At 33.2% G+C, this 12,665-nt stretch overlaps 1 protein-coding gene across 2 annotated transcripts in view; it reads left to right on the plus strand.

The window, feature by feature from the left end:
* The window catches only part of Cda4 (chitin deacetylase Cda4), a 75,662-nt gene extending 62,997 nt beyond the window's left edge, over nucleotides 1–12,665 (plus strand). Inside the window, exons 7-9 of one of the 2 annotated variants that reach the window (XM_072519959.1) lie at nucleotides 544–682; nucleotides 3,309–3,555; nucleotides 11,035–12,665. In XM_072519959.1, coding sequence (XP_072376060.1) covers nucleotides 544–682; nucleotides 3,309–3,555; nucleotides 11,035–11,338 — 690 coding nt within the window. In that variant the 3' untranslated portion in view covers nucleotides 11,339–12,665. Of the gene's footprint in view, nucleotides 1–543; nucleotides 683–3,308; nucleotides 3,556–10,474; nucleotides 10,800–11,034 lie in introns of those variants that run through there. The other variant, XM_072519955.1, reaches the window with a different exon arrangement.

Raw genomic sequence — 12,665 nt, forward strand, 5'->3', positions numbered from 1 at the left:
AAGTAAATATATAATAATTAGTTACTAATCTAATTATAAAAAAATTTTACAATTTTTCTAAGTGTTTTCATCTCTGTTGTTTCTAATATCCTTTTTGTCCTCTCTGTGTTAGGTCGTGTTTCTGTCACGTATGTCAAAATATATTAAATAAACTTAATAATTATACTTGAATTTTTAACTTACTCGACAAACCTAAAAAATTGAAAATCTTAAAAAATAATGTCATTTAGAAAACTATTAGAAATGGTCAGTCCTTGACAACCATGTGGTATTACGAGTCCTGAACTTTCAGCAAGATTTGCTCAAACGATTCGGTGTTAAACAATATGTTGAAGGACTGTCAGTGCATTACGATCTCTCATTGATCCAGTTTTCCTGAATTGATGATATATTATGATCTTTTTACCGTTGATAAAGTCACGCCGATTTTTTTTGGACTTCATTTAAATAATGTAAGATACAAATGTTTCGTATATTTTATTTGATTTTAAATAGGACTTCAAAAAAATTAAATGAATAGTACTGTAATTGTAATTTTTTTAGGTTTTAGAAGAATTTGGATACATTTATGACAGTTCTATAGGAGTACCTGCGCTTCCTGTACCAGTATGGCCATATACATTGGATTACAAAATACCCCACGAGTGCAAATCTGGTACATGTCCTACTAAAACATTCCCAGGTAAAATATATGTCCTTTACAGTTTTAAGAAAGAAATTTTAGAAATTTATTTAAATAATTTTTATATTTAACATTTAACGACTTAAAGCCATGTAAAGTGGGTAAAAATGGCGGACAGGATCCATTTTGTAAATTATTTTAAAGGAGATTATATTTCAAGTAATATATTATTTGAAATTTCATTTATCGCTTAGTATGTTTCTACATTTTTATGTGATTATCGCGTCATTTTAAAATGGAAATCGTTTAATTTTCAATTGCTCTACTGTAAAAATATGATAGTCCTTGACTTTTATGAAAAACGCTTAGACAAGTAAATTTATTTTTAGTTTGTTTCTTTATTCACATCTGTCTAAACTATAACGTTATCCACATTTTTTAATGAAAATATATGGCGCGTGATACATTATTTAGTTCTTGTGTCACTAATGGTGTTCCTAGAAATAATAAAGAGTTATTTTTTGTTGAGAGTCAATATAAGATAATTTTCAAACTTCAACGGACGCCATTTTGAAACGGCGCAACTTAAACACGCAGAAATATAGGAACCTACTTAGTGTCATAACAGCTTTCAAATGCTGTATCACGTTCTATAATATATATATATATATATATATATATATATATATATATATATATATATATATATATATATATATATATATATATATATATATATATTGATAAAGTAGGGAATATTAAATTAGCTGGTTTATAAAATAAATTGAAAAAAACGAAATAATTCTAAATATAATTACGAGCAATTAGCACTTCTTCAAAATTATTAGAAGTAAGAAAAAGAGAAACAGCCACTTACCAATTATTTAATTTTCTGTGTGTGGAAAGCAAATTCTGTATATTTCTGGTTTCTGTGCTTCTCGGCGTCGTAAAAAAATAGTGTGTGTGTTATACACCACGAAATCTGGTCAAATTCAAATCTTGCTGAAATGGTGCGTGCTTGTAATATTTACGTATACGGGTCGTGAGAAATTATAAAAACCCCGACTCGTACTTTTTTTCAATCTTTTGTTCTTTTGTAATGTCTCCTTCATTTCCTTCTCTTTTATGCTTATTTCGAGTTTGTTCTTGTATGGCGTGCTGACGATCACATTGTCCTTCACCTTGAATCTTGTCTTCTTTTCGTATTATCCAGATCTATATTTTCTGATGTTCCATTTCCTGTTCCACTACATCATGAAAACAACCACTTCAGGTCTTAAAATCTTGATTATGGGTATCTCTATTTTTTTCTGATGTTCCTTTTACGCTTTCCATAAATTGTTCTAATTCCTCGGTCTTTCTTTGAGTTGGTCGACTTATTGTATGGCTGTAGTGTCCATACAAAACAAGCGCTACAGGATCATCTTCGCTTCGCTTCTTCGCGAAATAAAGGTGAACAATATTAGATAATAATAAAAGTGGAGGTGATAATCGAATAATAAATGAACGAATTGAAGAATGGGCCCCTAGACTGCTAGGTCAAATTTATGAGCTCGTAGTAAAAATCTGGAAATAAGAAAAATGCCCGAAAGATAGTCTGAAGTTGTAATAACACCAATATCTAAAAAAGGCAACCCCACAATAAGTAACAATTACCTAGGAATATTTCTTTTAGACGCAGATTATAAAATCTTATTTAGTATGTGCTAATAATCTGGTTATAATGACACGAATAAAGAAAGAAGAGTTATCACGTTATCAAGAAATATTATAGAACTAGGCCAGTTAAGGTTTATGGGTGTGAATTATGGACACTAAATAAATCAGTAATACATCTAGAAGTATGGCGCAGAAAAATTTTACAAAAAATATAAGGAAGAAAGAGAATTGAAAACATATGGGCAAGAAGAACCAATAAAGATATAATGGAATTGTACGATAATCCATTAATAGTATCGTAAATTAAAGCTCAAAGAATAAGGTGGCTGGGGTACGTAAAAGAATAGCAAGTAAGAAAAATTTGAACAGATACCAATTAAAAAAAAGGCAAAAAGGGCTACGTAGGAGAAAATACATAGATGCTGTATAATGCGTTGGAAAACGCTGGATAGAAAAGTCTAAAGAGAAATTGCCTATCAAGCCTTCAGTCTTCAGGGTCTATAGATCTGATTATTATAGGACATAGCCAGAAGTATAAACGATATGAAAATATCAACAGCCTAAGATCATGATATTTATAAAGATTGAATATTTACGTTGGATGGGCAATGTTAAACGGTTGCAGGAAAATTGAATACCAAAGAAAATAATAAGACAAAAATCAATGGAAAAAAGTCAACAGAAAGACACAAACTCAGATATATAGCACTAATAGAAAAATATCTGAAAGCCTTAATAATTATTAACTGGCAAAACAAAGCAAAGTACTGATCAGATTGCACGTAAATCCCAGAATAAGCCAAGATTCACAAAAGATTGTCGAACTAATAATTATGATGACATATAATGTAATAATGGTTACTTTTTTGCTAAGAGAATCCAAAGAAAACAGCAGAACGAATGGAAAACTCGTTCTGATTTTTTGTAGCTTTTTTAGCCTTTTGTAGCTTATTCTATAGCTTTTGTGCTAAAAGCATACTAGAATATTTTTCATTGTCTATTCTAATACTTAAACATTTATTTTTAGGTGTTTGGGAGGTTCCCCTAAACACTCACTACGTAGAAGGCTTTGAAGGGGGACACTGTCCATATCTAGATCAATGCGTACTTCACAATCACGATGCCGACGATGTATTTGAGTGGTTGCAAGAAGATTTCTTAAGATACTACGATCAAAATAGGGCTCCTTATATGATGCCGTTCCATACCAACTGGTTCTCCATTAAAGAACTGGAGCAGGGCTTGCACAAGTTTTTAAATTGGGTACAAACCTTGTAAGTAAAACAGTTTTTTTTAATTATTGTTGTTCTTTATACTTTGTAGATATGGTATGCGGCGATATAAACAGTACTGAACTGCCTATGCGTCAAATTTGTATGTGTCATACGCCGAAACGTACTGAGTGGTTTCCGAATGTCTTTATAACGAATGTTAATATCGTGTTAATGGTGCTTAAGAATGGTTCTCAGTGTTGCAGAAAAAGTTTTTGTCGTGGAGTACTATTTTCGGTTATACTGAAAAGGTCGCGAAAACGGTTCAATCTTAATATCAGTTGCCGGCGCATTAGGCTTAAGTTTATGATACAGTCTCCGAGTAACGTTATGTTAGCAGTTGATAAGAAGTTTCGTAATACGGGAAATGTGCTTTGTAAACGTAAAGATCACGTGGGTCGCCCAGTGACAGTCAGACCCAATACGAATCAAGTGCTGCAATCGCCGAAACGAAGCCTCGGAAGAACATCATTAAAATTGAATATCAGTGATCGATCACTCCGTCGAATGTTCAAGAACATTGGTAGGTTTGCATACAATCGAATGTTCAAGAACATTGGTAGGTTTGCATACAAAATACAGACCGGATAGCGTCTGAGTGCAGCTTATAACCGTGTAAGAGTCAAATACTACGCACATGTGTTGGCTATGGATTATAAGAACAAGTCGTTCTTATCGAATATTTGGTTTTTTGATGAAAGCCATATTCATTTAAACAAATCATTGGGCCCATATTGAATTGAAGTAAACGATGGAACGCCGTTCATTGTTAACCAGAGAACAGATTACCACGCCATTTCTACATGATCTTCAACAATTTTGTCGTGCCAGAAATCTATCACTTCATTAACAATGATGTCAGGAGAACGGGGCAACCTGTCACATGGCCAGAGAGTCTCTTCGAATGCTGCGGAATCATTTTGGGGTTCGCCTCATTTCGCGTGGCAGTGATTTTCATACCCATTGTACTCACTAGACCTAATGCCTCATGATGCGTATAGCTAAACAGATTTAACTGCAACGGTGACGATTTGACACGACCAGACACGACAGACGTTGGTTGATGCGGTGTTGCCTAATCGAATATTATTTTAGAGGTATTGAACTGTAATATTAATACTCCATAATTACTGTAATGAGTTTATAATTATACTTATTATTAGAGCACTAATATCAAAGTTAAAATGTTGTAGGTAATTGATAAAATATGTCATTTGCTGAAGTTATGTCATAATCATTAAAATGAACTGAATGAATGGAAGTCTATTAAATTAGAAAGCTAAATTTGTTTCATATTGAGAATTGCGATATTTAGTTAAAATAAATTGTTTCCAACGGTTGTGGAAATAAGCTTATAATAATAGATTCTCTTATAACCTCTTAGTTTTTAACATGAAAATTCAACAAACAATAACTATTTCACGAATTACGAAGTTATCTGACAACGTAGGAAACGCACTAAAATTTATGTTCAATGTTAAGTATATGGACGTTTACGCTTCGGGTGTTTGGATACAAATGATTATTGGCTCCTCCCTTTATCGATGAAGTGACCTTGAACGTTGCAGTTATATCTGTTAAGTTATACATATGGGAAATGCCGAAGGAGGCTGTCTTTCGTACCGATCCACCATCTGACATTCTGGAATTGCGGACTAAAATTCAAGACTTTTTTCGTGCCATTCAGCCGCCTTCGTTTACAGATATGATTGGGAACCTTCGTGAACGTTACAAAAAATTCTTGAAACTGAACGGAAAGCTTCTTGAACATTATGTATACTAAATATGTAAATAATAATAAACATTTCATATGTATAATATATGTATATTCTTTATATAGAACTTGGTTTTTAATGAAAATATCGACGTGTAGGAAATACGTATTAGTAGAGATAATCAAATATGCGAATTTTACCAAGGGAGAGGTCTGACAAGGGTTGTCTTTGGTAACCTGCGAGACACTAAAATCAGAACTTCCCATATGTCTTAAGGAAAGCTTTTAATAATTAATGTAACTTGCTTTTCCTGACATATTCTGTAGAAACTTGGTTCTGATAAGAAGTACGACAGTCAATAGGATAAGAACGACATAGTATGCAATGGAATGATCATGGGCGTTTGTCTAAGAGACCTGATACCAAACGAAAAAATCTGAAGAAAAACCGAATTATGCAGTGCTGTGCTGTGCTGTGGAAACAATAACTAACCTAAAGTGAAATTGGGCGGAGCATGCCTTGAGAATAAGTACTCAACGGATATTAATCAGTAGATCAAGATAATTATTGTGTGTAGATCCAAAGAAGATGCCTTTAGAAATAGTGGGTGTTCTCCAACAAGATGATTTGTAATGACAATTTGTAATTTATAGACATAAACTAAATACGAAATTCTTAAGATAGAGAGCAATTAAAGGAGACTTACGTTCATCAATGGACAAAGGACCTTAGAACTTTTCTTATCTAAAAGTGGTTTCAATTAAATTGATTGACAATTTGCATAGAGGTTTCTTTGGTTATGCTGATCAGAAGTTTTCCATGGCCTAAGACTCAGAAATCAATTGCTTCTGACTTATAGCGCTTTATAATATCGGTTGTTATTAAATTTTTCAAAATCATGAATTTGAAAACGTGCAGTCCACATTCAAAATACGGCATCTGAATCTTAATAAACACGAATATGGTATCGGAATGACATTTTAATGTTTCCCTATCAAATAAAAGTCATTCAGATCTCATATTTGTGTTTATTGAGATTCAGATGCCGTATATTGAATGTGTGAGACGGTAAAAAGAAAAAGAAATTTTGAATCAAATTCATCAAATCAAATCAGATCAAATTTTAGTTGCATATCTTAATCGGAACAATACAGAACAATAAATAAATTATTAGTTTCTAAGAAAAATTTCAACACCCAGTTGGTATCTATGTATGTAAAAAGCATTTTCGGATATATGTTAATATAGCAAATTATTATTATTTTTTCATGCGGAATCACTCGTTGAAGTTTGTTGTACTTATTTACTAACACCGTATATATTATACAAATATACAGAGTGTTTCATTAATAATTGGAAATATTTTAACTTAAGATTCCTGAAATTAAAATATTAAGATATTTACTGACTGGCAAAAAGCGCCTAGAAGCTAGTATGGCATTCTAATGAACCAGACATCACCACGTTTATAAAAATTGGAAAGCTGCTCTGAATGGGTCATGGGTTACCTCGAACGCATGCGGGAAGATCTAGGTCCCAATAAAATCATAAGATAGGTACCAACGGGCAAGAGACCAAAAGGAAGACCCAGGATTAGATATATAAAGTCGGTAGAACAAGACCTAAAAACCTTAAAAATCTTCAACTGGTAGTGTAAAGCCCATAATAGATCGGAATGGAAGAAGATCTTAAAAGAGGCAAAGATCTGCAAAGGGTTGTCCTACTACTAATGATGATAATGATATTTTAAAGTATTGTAGCGTCAGGGAAACAAAATCCTTAAATGAATTAGTAACTAATAACATAATTCGTAATTTTATATTAAGTTTCAAACATGACACACTCACGCGTTATAATGTTATATAAACTATTTGTAAACTAACCCGGTTGAATGAAATACAAAGCATACCGCGTTTCAAAGGAAAGAGAAATGTAGTAAAACGTAATTGCTGACTAGGGTTATGTTACCCGACGCATCGAGACCTACCACAATGTCAATGCATTAGAGTCGTAGATATTAAAGTTCAAAGAGTAATAGCTGTATTTTTCTTGGTGAATAACGGTGAATTAAAACTCCGTCGAGTTCCAGTCAGAGAGAGGAACCTCATAGTAATAGCATTGCACTGTTAAAAGCGTTCATATTTATATCTACCTATATATTTAAATATGTATTGCATTATTTGTTATTTAAAACAATTTTACACCAAAAAATATCATTAGATAATGTCATAGATTACTTAAAACGCAAAATAAAACTTTTTATTTTATTGGTAGTCACTTCAAGACTAAAAAAAACTACTTTACTTATAATACAAGTTATTTTATCCAATATCGACCCAAAAATGCTTCAGTTTTCTCTCTTCCCTGAAATCCATCTATTCTACATTAGTCATATGGCAGTCACTTATTTCTAAGTTCCGTTTTGAACCATCTTTTTTTTCTGTTATCTCCGTGTCCATTTTATGCCCACGAGTTGAGTCGAAATGCTATTAGCATTGGTAGTGCATTGATACTGTGCGAAAGTAATAATTCCCCAGAGTTGGCCCTTTCTAAGGCATCACTGATACAACATCTGTCCCCCTGAAATATCCTAACACTAGAACTTATGAAGAAGGTAACATGAACTTCACTTTTTTATCCCATGGGCAGGGTGATGCTAAACATCGGGATTGGGAAGCAGCACAAATTTTACCGTTAAATCATGAGCTAGGTATGCTGCAGCTGTCTAATTTGTCGATTGAGCATTGTGCATGTGTGTTTGCTTTGGTATTTATGCGTGTATCTGCATTGTTCAATCTACAGATAATGTCTTATTCTCCTATAAATCCATAGGATGCACAGTTTTGGTGATAAGAATTTCCCCACTGGAGAGGAGTACTGAAGAGTTCAGACTTACAGATTCGGAGCGCGACACGAAACAAAAAATATTCCGTAGTTTTTATTAATATTACTAAGATATTAACAACAAATGCCAAATGACAATGTATATCACACTATATATAGCGACAACGGTACCAACTTTGTTGGTGCCAATACTCAACTTAAGAAATTAAGTAATTTCTTCAAATCAGATTCCGAATTTGACAAGCTGGAGGGCCCGGGTTCGAACCCCGGCACCGACAAAATTTTCAATTACTAATTTAACTGAGCTGCCACCGTGCTTCGGAGGGCACGTAAAGCCCTCGGTCCCGGCTACGAAAGTAGTCGTTAAGTCGTGTTAGGGGCGCTTGCGCGACCTGAAAACCCTAACACTAGACCTTAGCCAGAAGGTTACACGAACTTTACTTTTTTAGAGCTTATTTAGCTCAAACTGAGATTCAGTGAAAGTTTATTTCTCCCCGATCACCTCATTGGAGTGGAGTGAAGTTTCATTTAGTACGCTTAATGAGTAATTCGGTATTGACTTTCGAGGCGTTATATACCATTTTAACCCAAATAGAGGCTATTTTAAATTCTCGACCGCTTAATGGATTGTCTAATGACCCTAATGATGTACAACCAATAACTCCTCGGCATTTCTTAATCGGTACTCTCTTAACCGCATTTCCTGAGATTGATGTTACAAATACGCCTATTAACAGACAATCAGACAACTTTTTATCTGGAAACAAATTTCGAAAATACAGCAATCGTTTTGGAAACGTTTGGAGACGTTGGTCTGTTGACTATTTAAATAACCTACAACATCGCCCAAAATGGCTTATTTCCACCACAGATATGAAAGTAAATGATCTAGTTCTAATCACAAGTGAACCTCTGTTACGGTGGCCCCTAACAAGAGTGATATAATCAATTGGCAGTAAAGATGGAAAAGTTAGAATTGTCCTTGTTTAATTTGCTGATGGAGAATATATTCGCCCTTTCACTAATTTGATTCCCCTTCCATTATGGATAAATTTCTTACAGAAATTTATCCAAGTGTTGCTACGCCACTGGTAACAATTTCTAATTTCATAAGATCTACCGAGGTTACTTTTTTTGATCGAACTCTAAAGAAATCGCTGGTAAAAAGCATTCAAAAGCTGTTTTTAACCATTGAAAACTGGTACCTAGAAAATCTCTGGTTAGTAATCATTCAAAAGGGGGTTTTAGCTACCTAATAAAAATTTCGAAGAAATTTTCCCTGACCCGTGATAGGTGAGGTAATGATAATTTCAAAGTAGTCACGTAGTCAGTGTCAGTTTAGTATTGGATCAAAGGGGTCGACGCATTTCTGGTTTAAGTGTTTTATACTCTCGCGTATTGAGTATACCTTGTTATTGTTATATAGGTTATAGTGTAAAGCCTACATGTTTCACAATCGCTTAATATTAATCAAATATATTAATATTGAAGAAAACATCCTTGGTTCATTTGACAATTTTATTAATAACATATTTAAACTATAACGGTGCTCTCGTGTGGTGTTTTGCGGACTCGTGTAAATTCGACAGTGATCGGCGGTTTAGATAATAAAACTTTGGCTAGATCTTAACTTAGTTGTAGTAACAAAGTTTATCATTAAATTACGTACCGTTTAAGGTTTGTGCTTTTATTTCCCAAGTTAATGGGTGGTCCTTGGAATTGGAATTAATTACATGACTTAGTACGCTCTAAATGGTAGTAAGATCGCTATCCTAATTTGTGAAACAAATCTTCCGTTTATTTCTATCACTAAAAATACTCTTTTCCGCTAGCGCATAAGTATTGAAATCTAGTTTAGTTAGAAACAACCTTCCTCAGATGTTACAATACAATAATTTTTTATCCAAATCCCGATTCGACTAACAATTTTGCAAAAAAATCGTATGATGCTGTTAAACGACTTTAAAAAGTTATTAGTGCAATAGAAGATATGTTCTGCACAATAAGACGTAAAATAGGGCAAGAAAGCTATACAACATTAATTTTGTCATCTAGAAAACCTTCAACTTGTCAAATACTGTTGGCAGTTATGGATAAAAATAATCCGAACTTGCGGGACAACATTTTTACTGAACAATGAATAGCTGATTTATTCTTGTAAAATTTCCAATTTAAGATCACATCATCGACGATAGGTTTATAAAAGACATTCACAGCACTGCTTTAACGAAGCTGTAACAGCTATATATTTAACATTTGCATTAGTCCCTAAAAATAAAGTATCCTAGTTTTCTACTTAACAATACTATCCACTTTTACTCTAGGTTAAATCAGACTTTTTCTTTTTATTTAATTTTTTTTAGACCTGATGTGTGGTTTGTAACAAATACCCAAGCACTAACATGGATGACGGACCCAAAGCCAATTAACCAACTAAAAAGCTACGAACCATGGGATTGCAAAAAAAGAGAAAATTTACCGCCCAAACCATGCAAAATTCCCAACAAGTGCGCGCTGGCCTTCAAGCGACCAGAGCTGAACATTACGGACACTCGCTACCTTGAAACCTGCAACGATTGCCCAAATCAGTATCCTTGGTTGGACGACTCTAGTGGTTCTGGTATACCAAGTGAAATACTGTTGGCAATTATGGATAAAAATAATCTGAACTAGCGGGACAAAATTTTTACTGAACAATGAATAGCTGATTTATTCTGGGAAAATTTCCAATTTAAGATCACATCAGCCACGATAGGTTTATAAAAGACATTCACAGCACTGCTTTAACGAAGCTGTAACAGCTATATATTTAACATTTGCATTAGTCCCTAAAAATAAAGTATCCTAGTTTTCTACTTAACAATACTATCCACTTTTATTCTAGGTTAAATCAGACTTTTTTTTATTTAATTGTTTTTTTTAGACCTGATGTGTGGTTTGTAACAAATACCCAAGCACTAACATGGATGACGGACCCAAAGCCAATTAACCAACTAAAAAGCTACGAACCGTGGGATTGCAAAAAAAGAGAAAATTTACCGCCCAAACCATGCAAAATTCCCAACAAGTGCGCGCTGGCCTTCAAGCGACCAGAGCTGAACATTACGGACACTCGCTACCTTGAAACCTGCAACGATTGCCCAAATCAGTATCCTTGGTTGGACGACTCTAGTGGTTCTGGTATACCAGGGAAAGACAATTATGTTCCTGATAATGTTAGGAAATGAATTTTATGTACTGAGTGTTTTAAATCATTACCGTCAAAGAAATAGTCCTAATAATATTCAATAAAATATAAAAATGTAAAAACGAATGAATTTTGTATAAAATGTGTACAAAAAGTAATATAATTTGTTATACTACGATTTTTGATAGATGGAGTAAAAAGTTTTCAATTATAATTTACGTAAATCAGAAATATACCGGGTGTACCATTCATACAGCCCTTTTATTTTTTCCTGCACCATCTAAGATTAAGTGCGGTTTTGGTCTGTAATTTTTGGTCTTTCGGCATTCTCCAGGTGTTGTTAGACATAAACATAATTTTATTCTTTTGTTATGACAACTTTAAACTGAACAACATAAAAACAAAAGACAATGTAATTTAATAGATTATATAAAATGGAATAAATATGCTGGGTTCCCTATTTAAAACATAGATTTCCAGGATATTTTGACATTATGACGCACTAGGTATAATTCTGATTGACGTATACAGATAACTGAAATATTTTGACGAAATCTGCATATATCGAAATTGTATTAGCAAGTTATGTTATTTTTTTAAGTACAGTTCCCGTCATATAAAACTGGTACACCTATGTTTCCAATGTAAACCTGTGTTCAGACGTGACACAATGGTTCGTGAATCAATTCGTTGTTACCATCACAGATAACGGAATTGCATTAAATCTAAATAAAAAAAGAACGTTCAAAAATGTTTAAAGTTTTTATATAGGTATTATTATTATTATTAACAACAAAAAACCGTATCTAATAAATTTAATAACCAGAGAGAGGATTGAGTTAATACCCAAAATGTTTAAAGGATCTTTAAACGTAGGGTATTGGCACAAGGAACACTGGAATGCATCTACTGTTTATAATGTGTCTGTCCTTTTAGCTGATTTGATACAATATTTTCGTTGAACTGGCAACGTTGCCCTAGAAATTAAAATGACATATGTGGCAAGATCAACTTACACAACATGAAAAACACGATTTTAGGTTATAAGAGTTGTACTAGTTTTTATGACGCGAACAGTACTCATAGATAAGAGGGTTAGGTTACAGTACTCTACGAGAGCTGCAAATGTGTGCGTCAATTCCTGTTGTGTCATGTGTGTATGAAAGGCATCTATTTCTTTAATGTTGTGTTTTAGCATAGTTATTTATACATAAAAGTAATCGATTATAAACTCTCAATTACTAAGCCACACGTTTAGGACGTAAATTAAAAAAATAGTATGAAAATCACAGTCATAGATCACAAATTCTAATTGGTATTGTTTAATTTATATTAAATATTTCAAAATATATAGTATGTATAATTAA

Source organism: Diabrotica undecimpunctata, chromosome 1, assembly GCF_040954645.1.
Source record: "Diabrotica undecimpunctata isolate CICGRU chromosome 1, icDiaUnde3, whole genome shotgun sequence".
Taxonomy (NCBI): Eukaryota; Metazoa; Arthropoda; class Insecta; order Coleoptera; family Chrysomelidae; genus Diabrotica; species Diabrotica undecimpunctata.